Genomic DNA, 13,948 nt, shown 5'->3' on the forward strand with positions numbered 1-13,948 from the left:
TCAAAGAAGAATGATGGGCTCACTAGACTAGAGCTAGCAGCTAACTAATTGCAGCTTCCACCCGTTCAGCAATCTTAAAAGCTGCCCACCAGGGGCCTTGAACAACAATCTTTGTGTTCCAATCCCCCAAGCCGTATACGAGCATCGATGCTGTTCGCATCTTACGCCTGGAACTCAACTTCGCGCTTGGCGGCCGGAGCAGCGGCCGGGTTAGAGTTGGTGGCGGCACCGCCAGGGGCAATCTGGATGGGCACAACACCTCCGAAGGGGCCAGCGCCGTTGGAGTTGGCGATCTTGACCAGGCAGACGTTGCTCTGGCCACCCATGGTACCGGTGCAGGTGGTGCCAGCGGGAACGGAGAAGGCCATGGGCTGAAGAGAGCGTATTAGTAGGTGTTCGTCGAGGGCAGAGTGGGATGTGACTTACGAAGTCCTTGTTGACGTTGGAGGCACGCTTCTCAATGACGCTCATGGCTCTCTCCCACAAGGATCGCTTGCCGCCAGGAACCTGGCCATTGGGCCTGATGTTACCGCCCTTGCCGGGAACTTGCTGGGTAACCTGGAGCTCAGTGCCCTGAGAGAACTGGCCGGTGCCAGTGGAGTCGAGAACGGCGCGGAGGGGGCCGGCACCGTCGGTGGTGACGACGTGGAAGGTGCCGGAGATGCTTCCACCGGTGGAGGAGACCTGGGGGAGGGTGTCGCCGGACAGAGCCATGGCCTGGGAGATGTCGGCGGCCTGGACCTTGCCACCGCCGGTTGTCTTGCCCATGCCGTCTGTCATGATGTTCTTGCTCTTGAAGACGGTGGTGTCGAGTTCAGTCTAAGTTGGGATACGTTAGTCTTCTCTTCCTTCTGCTGTGATGTCTTTGCGAACTCACCTTGCGGTTGGGACCGGGGCCGGGAACAACGGCACCCTGGATAGCGAGAGCAGTGCCATTGCCACCGAGATCACCAGTGACCTGTGCAACCTTGCCGTGTGCGGCGACGGAAGTAGCTGCTGCGAGAGCGAAGATGATCGTCTTGGAAACCATTTTGAAAAGAGTTGTGGGGATTTGGAAGTACAAGTGACTTGATTAGAGCGATGATTCGGATCCGAGCCGGATTAGTTGGAAAGAAAGTTCTGAATAGAAGTAAAAGAGTTGGAAATAAGTTTAAATCTGCGCGATTCAATCGGCTATGAGATGAGAATGGAATACAAACGAAGAGTTGAAGCTGCTGAATAGAGAAGCGGAAACCAAAACTTAGAGGCGGACGATCATTAGGCTTTATACTTGACTCTACAGGCCTGGATGTCTATGATGGAGAAAATCTCCGAAACAGCAGTAGAGACAGGCCCCAAAGGTGTACGGTACACGTCCGCGGCTACTGTTCGTATGGGTTCGGGTTCGCGATGCAGCATGGCTTGGGACTGCGTTCGCTAGCCAGACGTCGTCCCAAACGCGACCCTATCCCAAAGCAGTAAAACTCCAGGAACGAGACGAGCAGCCCCATCTACGTCTGAGGCATGTGAAACGTCGCGACACCTTCACCTCCCTTCGCGACGTCCAATGTGTGGTGGGGCGGGGGGCGACAATATTCGGTGCGAGGCTTCAATATCGACCAGGTGTCGGCCAATGTCCGCAGGTTCAACCAACATTGGACGAGATCGTATCGGCGCCCGACGTGAGGAGCAACTCATTGGATGACTTTGACACTGACAGGGCATAACACTTTGCTCCTATACGGCTTGACCTGACAACTGCAGGTCTGAGTGTTGAGGAGCGTAGTCTCTCTTTCGCCCTCCCTCACTTAGGTGTGTCACTCGGACTCTGCAACATGCAAACGCGACACCGCAAAAGGCACATCGTTGATCGTTTGCATCGGGTGGTTTCCATCATTAGGATTCGCTTGACGTAGTTGAGTTGCGAGCACGCGAGAACTCGAACCAACTTGTGCGCATCCCACAGAGTTTTTCCCGACATGCAAACGTTTGTGTCTCTGAACTCAGTCAGCCAAACAGATCTACCTCAAGGAACCTCCATCTTGATCGGCCCCCGCTGGATCTCAGGGCGGCAGCACCACACGCCCAACCGAACCGAGAACGTCACCGACTAAGGCAGATTCACCGTCGGCTGGCATAACTGACTCGGGTCGCTGCCGCCTATATTGGCCGCGGCCACCGCGCAGCCATCTCCCCTGAAAAGAAGGGGGAAGAAAGACAGAAAAGCTTTATGAGACGGTGAAACTCGTCTTGGGCCCGTCTGGACGTGGGACACCGCTGTAGCGACCACGCCGTGATAGGCCCGAACGCTTGATGTTTCACTTGCCAAGGCACGCATTTCCCTGCGTGCCTGGTTCACGTCCGCCACTTGCGGCTGATGTGGCCGTCAGTGATGACCGTTGCGCTGACACATGCATTTGAGATTGGATAAAGCTGAAGGCGATGATGAAAACGAAGGTGCAACGCATTGCATGAGGAGAGCATTGGACGGCGCTCGCGTCTGGTGTCGTCTGTCACCTGCCATCTGTCATGCCCAGAACTCTGCGCAGGCTTCCCCTTGAGATGGCATGCTCTCGGACATTTCGAAAGGTAAGACTTTGCGGCAGGCGTCGTAAGTGGTCGGGCTCTTCCGAAGCTTGAAATGGTACTGGCGATCAAATCTCGGGGCGGTAAGACGTATCATCGAGAAGAGAAATACCAAGGTTGAAGAACACTGCATATTCAGAATCAAGGAAGCGTGGAAGCCAAGTCTTGATGTTTACAGAATCTCCAACCAACTTGCCACTCCCGTGTTTTGCCAAGGCACGGGAAGCTCATTGTTTCCATCAACCTGAGAATGCAGGAAAGGCTTGTGTGGTTTTGTCTCCCGCAGTCGCACGCGGCCGTACATTCTTCAGTTCCCATGCGGCTGATCCCCGAATTCATCCGCCGATCTCCCAAAGGAAGGATATCAAAACAGCATTCTTCCTTTCGTCTTTCCAATCGGTAAGAGTTACCTGCCTGAATGACCTAGCCCCACACTTGCCGCGGATGGATCGGCAACTTGATACACGTGGAGACGCTTCTGGTGTAAAACACGACCTCGCGCCTCGCGCTCCCTTGCGGAGAGCTATGTCGGCAATTCCGCTGATATCATCATCGTATTGGCCGGGGAAAAGAGCCAAAATCCCTTTCGCTATACTATAACAGCCATGAAAAGGGGGTTGGTCCATTGGTCATACTCAATGGAAGAGGCTCTGGAGGATGAAAAGAGACCCCCAGTCTCTCATCCCCCGCAACATGAAGCCAGGGGTCGCATCATCGTCCAGTGAATGCAAGACGACAGCCAGCCAGCGCGGAAAATTCGGACGACTTTGGTGCACGCATGAGACCAAACAATGTGGGTTGTCTGAATTTTCCCTGGTGATGTCGCTTTGTCCGGACAGGGCAGCTCTCATCTGCCTCCTGACTCCTAAGGTTGTCTTCATCACAATGCCATTTCCAATGTCAATTTCTGTCACCCCCTTTACTCTCTCCTGCATGCACCAGATTTTTTGCTGGCATCTACAGTCTACGACCACAGATCTAATTAATCAGTCTACTCCGTACGGAGTACAGTTACACTCAAAGGTCGAGAAGATCTTCCACAATGACTGGGCGATCTTGGTACCCGAGGCAAAGGAAATTCTGCCTGTTCATTGGATAGAAAAAGCTGGGAAAGAGCCGCGGCAACACCTGAAAGATCTGAAAGGGGGCACGGAGGTCAACCATTTTAGTTGACAATGCGAGGCTTTGGAAACCACGCTGCATCGCGACCATCACAGGACTATCGTTTTAAGTTCACCGCCTCCAGCAAAACCTTATGGATTATCATCTCGTGAAGAGGCGTGAGAGGGTGACATCCAATTCGGGATTTGGCTGTGGTCTCAAATGATGATCATCGGCGCCCCCTGCCAAGCAACCCGCGAATCCGCTGATCTGGAGGGGTCCGAGCCTCCGAAAGCTCACTAAAACAATGTTTCCGACCCAGAAAGACTCTACGACGATCTCGGAATTGGGTTTGGTTGGGTTTGGTTCACAACGCGGCGCTGAGACAATTGCACAACCGGCTGACTTTTACTTCGAGTTGCCAACTAACTATTGACTAACGAATAGGTAAGTGGAAGCTTTTTCTGGTTTTTCTCTATTTAACTTTTGGTTTGCAGGATAACGGTCGAACGGCACCTAGCAAGCATGCCAAGCTTAATTTCATCGTGTCTCTCCCTACATGTGGCTAACGAACGTTTCGACGTCGTTGCGGAGCTTCCGGGGAGTAACGATCGTCGACGTCAAGGGTTCTTCATGGAGACGTCTCCCACAAAGTTCCCCGAAGCATAGCTGCTCTGCCTGGTCAGCTCTGATCGTCAACTTTTGACATTTGACAGACCGGGGCACGGGAGGCTGTCTGCCGCCATGACGAACCTTCGTCAAGGGTTTGAAAGGAAGATTAGGAAATAGAGGCAGCCAAGGAGAGGCTGATGGAACAAACTAGGAAACGACCCATGATCTTGCACTCAGAGGGATAATTTCGAGCTGCATTTGGAAACCTTGTGGGGGTCTGTGATCGGCATCTTCGGGGAATTGTTGAGGGTCGTGATCCCTTCCATGAGTATGTCATGATGGGTGTTGTTCGTGCATCGACCTCAAGTCCTCCAGGTACATAAGCCGTTGACAACTCTGCGAGAATAGAGCTTTTCTTCATCCAGCTTCAGCATTCTCACTCAGTCACTCTTTTCAGACTTTTCAGCTTTTTCAGCTGTCTCTCGTCATTCCTTAATCCAACTTACACCACACTCTTTAACTAATTCAAACAAAAAACCCCCAACCGCAAAAATGAAGTTCCTCAACCTCGGCCTCGTCGCCATCTCCTCCCTCTTCGCCACCTCACTCGCGGCGCCCGCCATCCACGGCCTCCCCACCGACGTCACCGATGTCTCCAAGGTCCCCGTCGTCCACGTCCCCATTGCCCCGGAGACCGACGTCCTCGACAAGCGCACTGAGGTCATCTACACCAAGGTCCAGTACACCATCGTCGAGGTCAAGAAGCACTGCTCCACCATCAACTCCACTGTCGATGGCGTCACCAAGGGCCAGATCGCTCAGAAGAAGGCCGACATCATCAAGCTCGTCAAGAGCGAGGTCACCATCATCGTCAGCCTGATCCACTCCCTCGTCGGCGACGTTGTCGAGCTCCTTGGCGAGACTGTCGAGATTGTCGGTGAGGAGAAGGAGCAGATCATCTCCTGCGTTCTTGAGCTCATCTTTGAGATCATCTACTGCCTGAAGCATGTCATCGCCATTCTTGGATGCAGTAAGTCAACACAACAGACGACAATTCCTTGAGAATCTCCCGCTAACCAATATCAACTAGGCATCTTCGAGCTCCTCGGCCCCATCGTCTTCGTCCTCCTCACTGTCGTCTTCCACCTCCTCTGCTCCCTCAACGGCCTCATCGAGGGTCTCTTGGAGCTCGTCTGCTCCGTCCTCGGCGGTGTCATCGGCCTCCTCCTCGAGGTCCTTGCCGGCCTTCTGCCCATCGTCCTTGGCCTCGTCGGAGGTATCCTCAAGGCCATCAACCTTAGTGGCCTTCTCTGCAGCGTCGGCAGCATCCTCTGAATTTCTCTGCCCAACACTAGCAGCGAAGTTTCAAGTAGAAACACTCTTCGATTGGTTTAATACATGGTAGCCGGCGAACATGGATATAGAGCACTCAGGTGCAGTCACTTAATATCAATCTTCGAGTACATATTATTAAATATGACTTGCAGTGAAAGAATATATTTTGTATCACTTATCCACTAGTCTTGACTCTCTCGTGACGTATCCTGTCCATTATAGTAGCTTTTATCACAGAATCGAAATACCACAGTGCCTGGCGCAATGGCGCATCGGAACGCAAAGTGAAGACATTGCAATATCTGTAGTTACAGAAGGCGGAATTTACTTCTAAAGTAAAAGAAAATCCCAATCGTAGCTATTGACCGCTCAAATCACACTGAGCTCGGTTCATTGTGAGATGCTCCAGTCAAGCTTCTATTCCATTATGAACTGGTGGAGTTCCGCACAGTATTGCCAGACTTCTAGAGGACGAGGTATGTCTTGCCCAAGTTGACTTCGATATCAGATCCAACGTTCGCGAGGAGGAGGTCTCTCAAGCAACAAGAAGTTTCTATTGTGTCGTAGGGTATATCAGGCGTTAACGGCGTCGTTTTTGCGACATATTGATATAGGTAAGCTTAGACCCTCTTCCTCTCTTGCCCCCTGCCTCATCTCCTCACTCGACATATACACAGCTCTGAACTAGTGGCATTGGGCTGTCCCCTGACTCCCCGATAGTAGCACTCGTCGGGAATATAGTCCACAACCTCAAATCTATGAGCGATGATCCGCGGGTTAAGAACTGTTGTCGTAGGCTCTTTATTGCGGACCGCCGCGTGACCTCGCACTCGGAACATGTCTGCGGCAGACCAATGGGTTCCATGCCCAGATCTCTAGCTCTCTTCTCGAGGTACCTACTCAGCGTACCTTACCGGAAGCGTAAGGAGGGATATGACTTTTAGTAACAGAACCATTACTTCGCGACTCCCACTACTCTTGCGCTATACGTTACCGTAACTCGTAATACTATAGGAGTGATATTTGCGATAGTTGCGATGAAAGTAACGGTTGCTTGAGAGTTGCCGAGAGTTTTGGGAGTTGTAGGTGGGGTATCGGGAGACCGTGCCGGGGGAACCTACTCTGGGTGCCCGGGGTGTATAGATGCTGATGCTTCTAGACGAATGTATCAATGTACTACTGCCTACGTACATAGAGGTAGTAGTTTCGGTGGGGGCTGTCTGGATATTTCGGGCTTTGCGAGAACCTTGGACTTCGTTCCTCCATCTGCGTGGCCTGGTCAAGAAGCTCCGAGCATGGTTTTGGCGCAAGTTCGTCCAAGAGGTCTCTGTACCTAGTCGCCCGCAATGCACGTCATGGCGACTTGCACATGCATACCGGGTCGACGGCGGACAAGTTTCCTCAACGTTACTTCTCACAGGTGCCGGCATTCATGTTATGTCGAGCTTGATCGGCAGCCTCTCACCGCGATTTGCCTCCAGATGGTCGCCGCCCGGAGGCGGTTGAGCGTAAGCCTGGTACCTGGAAGGATCAATTCGTCTTTGTGGTGAGACTGAACCTCCTCTTGAAGTTCAGGGGAAGACGGCATCTTTCTCGCGAATGGAATCGTACTGTGCAAAAGAGGAAAATGTGATGTTTGTTTGTTTGTTTGTTTTATATTTAACGCCATGGCGGCAAGGGCGCAGCCGCCCTTGCGGCAGACTTCCCGGAGGGTATGTGGCGTGAAGGGTCGCAGGCTCTAGCTATATACTATATAGTACACGCCGTATCCTGACGTCCTCCAAATCTTGCTCGTGAGCTACTATGTGTTCTATCTATCCTTAGTTCCTACTGGTGCCCTAGTTCCGTTATAACCATCTGGTTTCTTAATAGAGGTAGTTTGTCGTTGGGAGGATAGGTTATGACCTATCTCCTAGTACCGCGGGCAGATCTTCTGGAAGAAGTCTGTCACGTAGAGGAAGGCCTGGAAGCCTTTAGAGTCAGTGATTAGCCCCTTGAAGTAGCGATCGAGGGACCCTATAGGTCCTACGGGCTCCTGGCGGCTATAGGGGTAGAGGGTGGGCCACTGTTACCTCCTCAGTAGGGTCTTTCGGCAGTAGACTAGATGGTCTGCCTCCTTAACCTATCCATAGGAGCAGGTGAGTAGTGCTTTTGTGTGGTTAAAGCGTTAGTGATATTGTTTAAAGTCCCCGTGGCCTGACCGTGCTGCGAGGAGGTGATAAAGGGTAGCCCTAGGGAGGCCAAGTTCAGGAGGGCAAGTAAGGGTGGCCTTAAGCCCTAGTTAGGTATAGTAGGGAGTTGCCTCTTGTTTCTATTATCGTTTATATTGGCGTCTTGGCCGCTCTTTAGCAAGCTACTTAATACCTGATAGAGTAGCTAGTTGGCCCCTAGGGACTAGTAGAGTTATTCCCTCCTTAGCTAGGCTGTCTACTTCTTCGTTTCCTTTAATATCTTGGTACCCCGGGGACTAATGGGTTTATATATTATATATCCTAGCTACCTCCTGGATCTTTAAGAAGGCAGCTTATGAGGAGTCTGGGACCTTGCCACGGATTCCCTAGATAATACTAATATTATCGATATAGATATGTATCGGCTGGCCTTAAGAGGTATGGAGGGCCCGTCAGAGCCCCGCCCTCGCCCCTTCCGCCTTACCGTTAAATACCTCTACTAAGCCGAGGCGCCCGTAGCCCTAGGCTATATATCTATTTTTATAATAAAGCCGAACCCCGTGGCCCTATTAGCGGCTTTAGAGCCGTCTAAATAAGTAATTATATGATTCTTTAGTACGGGTTTGAGCCAGGCTTAGAAGGTTTTAGCTATATCCTCCTTACGCTCTAGGGCTATGAGGTCTTATGAGCTTAGGGGGTATTACGGCTATATAAGTAAAGGCCTTGGGTATTTAGGTAAGAGGCTAGCTGTTCTTTAAAGTCTTATCCGTTACCGCCCTTGCTGCCAGAGCCTTGGGACCAAGGGATGTTGTTAGTTAACCTTCTATAGCCGTATAGTAAAGCATAGTTGTGCTACTTCGAGGGCAACCTCTGCTGTGGGTAGGCCAGCCTCACGAAGGAGGCTGCTAGTTGGTGTGGTCCTCTAGATAAGTAGGATAACCCTTGCCGCTGCTGAAATAACTTTCCCGACTTTGCGGACCAGGCCCTTCTGTCCCGTACTTATAGTAGCTACCTATATAGTAGTACCATTATTGGTATTGGTGTTGTTACTTAAGGCTGGTCTGTATAAGCCTGCATACTAGGTTTCAGCTCCGTAGAGGACTATAGGTAAGATATAGGCGACGGCCGCTTTACGCACAGTAGCTGCTGGTAGCCCCCCTTTTATGTTTGTTAGGTGCCGTGAGAAATGGGCTACCTTTTTTGCTGCTGCGACCTTTGTTTCCATATAGTGCCGGAAGGTGAGTCTCTTGTCGAACCAGACCCCTAGCCATCGTATAGGCTTGGTCGAGGCCTTAATAGTTAGGCCTCTTGCCTATATATCTAGTATATCCCTTATCTAGTTATACTTCTTATTAAAGTAGATTACCTCGTACTTAGCTAGGTCAAAGGTAACCTTATTATTAATGCCCTAGTTAAGGATATAAGTAATGTCCTGGCTTAAGGCTGTAGTATTATCTTTTAGCGTCGGGCTAATAGCTAATAGACCTATATTATCTATAACTATAGCTAAACCGAAGCTTTTGATTATTAGCTAGGATATCGGCTATATATAGTAAAAAGAGTATCGGGGATAGTGGGGAGCCTTGCGGCAGCCTATAGGATAGGGGGAAGTCCTCTGTAGTAGTATCCTCTAGCCTGACCCGAGTAGTTCGGCTAGAGGTGAAAGTAAAGATTAGCTTAATTAGGCTATTAGGCTAGCCCTGCTGCCGTAGCCTAATAATAAGTCGATTTTGTAGAACGGAATCAAGCGCCCCCTTGATGTCCATTGTTGCTAGAGTTGCAGTAAGCCCTGAGTCTAGAGCGCTTTCTATCTTATGGGTTAGATAGGTTGTTAGGTCGACTATAGCCCTTCCTGGTAGTGCCCCAATCTGCTGTGGGCTAGTAACTCCTTTTAAGATGGTGAGGTATGCTATCTTTTTTGCTATTAGCCGCTCTAGGCCTTTACCTAAGTAGGATAAAAGGGAGATTGGACGCTAGGATCTAGTCTTTGAGAAATCTATTTTCCCTGGCTTCTGGATTATAATAACCTCTGCTTTGCGGAAGGTCCTGGGGAAGTAGCCCGTTTGAACGTAGGCCTGAAAGAGCTGCTATATAGGTGTAGCTATTAAGCCCTAAGTGTATTGTAGTAACTTTGTAGTAATCCTATCAATCCTAGGGGTTGTGGACTTTGTGAGAATCGCCTGGCGTACTTCTTCTATGCTGACTGCCTGCTGCCAGGGTATTAGACGCCTTGCCACTATAGGAACAATGAAAGGGTTCCTAGGTAGGTCGTCTATAGTGTCAAATCTCTCTAGTAAGGCCTTCCGTAGGGCCTGTGCTTTGTCATAGCTGTTATCAACTGCCTGTCCGTCTACTACTAGCGGTGGGGCTTTAATAGCTAAGCTAGACTTACGCCAGCTTAGTACTTAATAAAGGCCCTGGTTAGACCCAGCCTCCTCAATCCTAGCAGCCCAGTAGGCACGTTTTACCTTCCTAACTATAATCAGAAAGGCCTTCTGCTCCTCTAGGATAGGCGGCGGTATAGCTAGCCCAGGCTCTTAGGCTTGTTGGCGCCTGGCTTCAATAATCGCTTAGTAGGCTTCTAAGCACTCCTCTGTCCACTAGGGGGCTCCCTTACCCTAGTCAGTTCGTCTCTTCCCTACCGTCTAGATAGCTATAGAGAGGAGGCTAACTAGTTAGGTAGTTAGGAAGTCTATTTCTACTAGAGTAGGTTTCTCCCTTGAGGTAAATAAGGCTAAGACTCCTACCTTTACTAAGTCGGTAAGTCGAGGTAGGGCTATATCTAGGACTAAGAGATGGCTAATCTGGCGTCTATATTCCTAGACTTTAACGTGAATGATAAGCGAGTGAGACAGACAAGCGAGTGAGACACAAAACTGCGCCGATGATGCTTCAACACAAATGGAGACGTTTCTTCCACAACACATCATGGCATCCAGAAGTAATGAGTCAGGAATACAGCTGGCCCTTCAAGCTATCAGAATCAATCCAGAGCTTAGTGCACGGGCTGCAGCTACGATCTACTCGGTCAGCCATGCAACATTGAGTCGACGATTGAAGGGCTCTACATCTCGAAGCGACAGGATACCGAACTCGAGGAATCTTACTTTGCTAGAAGAGCAGACGTTAGTTGATCACATTCTCGATCTAGATGCCCGATCATTCCCTCCCCGGATCCGTGGTGTGGAAGAAATGGCTGATCGACTGCTTGCTGATCGCGACGCGCCTCCGGTTGGGAAGCGCTGGGCCTTAAACTTTGTCAAACGATAACCATAATTGCGGACGCGGTTTTTTCGGAGGTACGACTATAAGAGGGCCTAATGCGAGGATGTAGAGGCTATTCGCGGCTGGTTCGCTCTTGTGAAGAATACAATCGCGAAGTATGGTATCGATGAGTTTGATATCTACAACTTTGATGAGACTGGCTTTATGATGGGCCAGATTGCATCTGGCATGGTTGTCACAAGTACTGAAAGGCGTTCAAACACAAAAATGGCGCAGCCTGGTAATCGAGAATGGGTTACAGTGATTCAAGCCATCAACTCGCAAGGCTATAACGTCCCGCCGTACATCATCGTTGCAGGCCAATATCACCTCTCAACCTGGTATACAGAGTCAGGTTTCCCGGACGACTGGGTCATTGCGACGTCAGAAAACGGATGGACAACAAATGAAAGAGGCCTAGATTGGATCCAGCACTATGATCGTCATACGAAACCACGTTTGAGAGGCCAATATCGCCTCCTCGTCGTCGACGGGCACGAAAGTCACCACTCAACAGACTTTGAGCTATATTGCAAGGCAAACAAGATCGTTACACTTTGTATGCCGCCTCATTCGTCTCATCTACTCCAGCCCCTTGACGTTGGGTGCTTTGGTCCGCTAAAGACGGCGTATGGGCAACAAATTGAGGATAAGATGCGGCGGGGCGTAACCCACATCTCAAAGGAGGACTTCTTTCCTGCATATCGCAGCGCATTTAGTCAAGCGATGACTAAAAAAACATCCAAGGGGGTTTTAGAGGAGCTGGGCTTGTTCCTCTGAGTGCAGAAAGCGTCCTATCAAAGCTGGATATCCGGCTACACACTCCAACGCCTCCAGCATCACTACCACAGACACCTCCGCCTTGGGTTTCAAGGACACCAAACAACCCAGTAGAGGCAAGCTCTCAATCCAACTTTATTAAGAGTCGGATCACTCGTCACCAAAGCAGCTCCCCAACCTCTATTTGCGAGGCTGTTGAACGACTTTCTAAAGGTACAAGAGGCATCATGCACCAAGTAGCCTTACTTAGATCTGAGGTACAGATTCTTAGAGACGAGAATAACCAACTCAGTCGACGACGGAGAACTAAGAAAACACGCCTACAACATGGAGGAAGTCTTACTGTAGCTGACGCAGCAGATATACAGTCACAGAAAGATGTGACTGCGCAGGTTCAGGAGGAAATGCGTCGTACTAGTGGTCGCAAACTGAGGGCCGAGACAGGTCAGCGACGGTGTGGCGTTTGTGGTCACCCGGGACACAATTCACGGACGTGCCAGTTTATTGAAGAGATGTCTGAAGATGAGGATTATGAGTAGTTTGAATTGAATTGATGCTGTTGATGTTGATATGGAAGCCAGTTTATCTCATCGGCGCAGTTTTGTGTCTCACTCACTTGTCTGTCTCACTCGCTTATCATTCACGTTACTACTAGTTATGCAATACATACTAGTAATCTTGTGGGAGGTGGAGTCTGACATTTCACCCCGATCCTTTCTTGGGGATTCATGCGATGATGATAGAGCGAGACAGATCAACAGTCCAGGCCCTGGCGCCTTTGTCTTCTCAAATTCAACCACTTGCAGTCGATTTAGGATGACCATCGTCCCTGTGCGGTCGCTGGTTTTCAGATCTCGGACCAAATGAAAGACTGTTATTCATGATTGAACCACCTATGCCGGCAAGACTCATCGAGATATGTTCGTCGTAATACAGGGCTACGCCCATCCTGACCCTGTACAACCAACATCCTAAGATATGTGAGTTGCCTGCATTGATAACATAAGCAGCAGCTTTATGTCGTTGTATTTCTCATGGATTCCGTGCCGGCACTGGGGAAATCCCATGTGTCGTGCTGTCTTCTGTGCTTGCGCTGAACGCGTGAGGATTCGGCTTCGAGACATCGAGTCGAAACCCGGGGATTTTGCTATGGTGGGTTTATCTTTCGACAGCAGGGATGCTCATATAAGATAAGTAGGTAGTTCAAATAAGTTGAAATCGCCGGAAAAAGGGAAACTGAGAGGAATCTTTGTGTTCGTTAAGTCGTGAGAGGCTGCTGTATCACAGAACAACTTGGAAAAGAATGTGGTTGTCGTTGACTTCATCGTTGTCATACAATCCATATCTGCCAGCGCAGAACTGTCTATTAAGAAACTGCCTCCCAACACCTCTCCTCAACGGAATGCGCCAAAGCCTGATCGCGACGAAGAAGCGCATCGCATCGTGCTGCCTCTCAATCCACATTGGTGAATCTCAAAAGTAAAAGTGACCGCCCTTAAAAGGTTGTTTGAGCAACCCTGTATTCTTCGGAACCCTGATGAAGTACCCCTTTCTGCCTGTCTATATTGGTGAATCTCATGTCCTCATCCGCTGTACCCTTACCTCATGTTTCCTCTCCGGTCTATGCAACCTACCATCGTCGGCCCATAGAATCGGATTCGGGAAGGGCGTGGAGAGCTTTCGCCAAGCATGGCCCATGGGCTAGACTACGCCCCGCCTCTCACTGTGGGAACACCAGCGGGAGGTCAATGAGCGGTGGTCAGGGACACAGTCTGTGGTTGAGCTAAGGCCGCGGAGTCGGGGGAATGTTGCCGTAGTGCAGCGTGAGTGGACTGGGAACGGATTGATTCTGGGGCCGACTTCGATTTAGATTGAGTTGCGGATGCGATGAATCGGGAGAGCTGTCTGACGCGTCTGCGTCTAGGAGCATCGATTACCCAGAGCCCCGAAAGACTAAAGTAGATGAACCGAACGTCGAAAGGCCAAACAGAGCCAAGTCGCAGGCGAATTCGGTCATGGAGACAGAAAGAGTTAGCCCGGCTCTTAGAGAACTATAGAGGCACGCTTAAGTGAACCATAACATGGGGTACATAGCACCACCAACAGATCGCTATCTAATA

General features: G+C 50.2%; 2 protein-coding genes across 2 annotated transcripts; one reads left to right on the forward strand and one right to left on the reverse strand.

Annotated features, from left to right (window-relative positions):
* Positions 1-14: 14 nt before the first annotated feature.
* On the reverse strand, positions 15-1,190 carry BDP81DRAFT_361343 (uncharacterized protein). The gene is made up of 3 exons (XM_060586422.1): positions 878-1,190; positions 427-819; positions 15-371 (listed from the first exon to the last, which is right to left on the reverse strand). Exons 1-3 carry the CDS (start codon positions 1,028-1,030, stop codon positions 162-164), a joined length of 756 nt encoding a protein of 251 aa, XP_060438151.1. The 5' UTR covers positions 1,031-1,190; the 3' UTR covers positions 15-161.
* Positions 1,191-4,830: 3,640 nt separating this feature from the next.
* Positions 4,831-5,613, forward strand: BDP81DRAFT_334986 (uncharacterized protein; the record flags this gene model as incomplete). The annotated part of the gene is made up of 2 exons (XM_060585810.1): positions 4,831-5,308; positions 5,369-5,613. 2 exons carry the CDS (start codon positions 4,831-4,833, stop codon positions 5,611-5,613), a joined length of 723 nt encoding a protein of 240 aa, XP_060438152.1.
* Between the last annotated feature and the right edge of the window lie 8,335 nt (positions 5,614-13,948).

The sequence above is a fragment of the Colletotrichum phormii genome (genome assembly GCF_030913505.1).
Source record: "Colletotrichum phormii strain CBS 102054 chromosome Unknown BDP81scaffold_38, whole genome shotgun sequence".
Lineage (NCBI taxonomy): Eukaryota > Fungi > Ascomycota > Sordariomycetes > Glomerellales > Glomerellaceae > Colletotrichum > Colletotrichum phormii.

Excerpts from the sequence above, each read along its gene's own strand:
- BDP81DRAFT_361343 (XM_060586422.1), bottom strand. The coding sequence starts at position 1,030 with ATGGTTTCCAAGACGATCATCTTCGCTCTCGCAGCAGCTACTTCCGTC. Across the intron at positions 820-877 it reads GCCCCGGTCCCAACCGCAAG|ACTGAACTCGACACCACCGT; the intron begins GTGAGTTCGCAA and ends ATCCCAACTTAG. Across the intron at positions 372-426 it reads CCAACGTCAACAAGGACTTC|CCCATGGCCTTCTCCGTTCC; the intron begins GTAAGTCACATC and ends CGCTCTCTTCAG.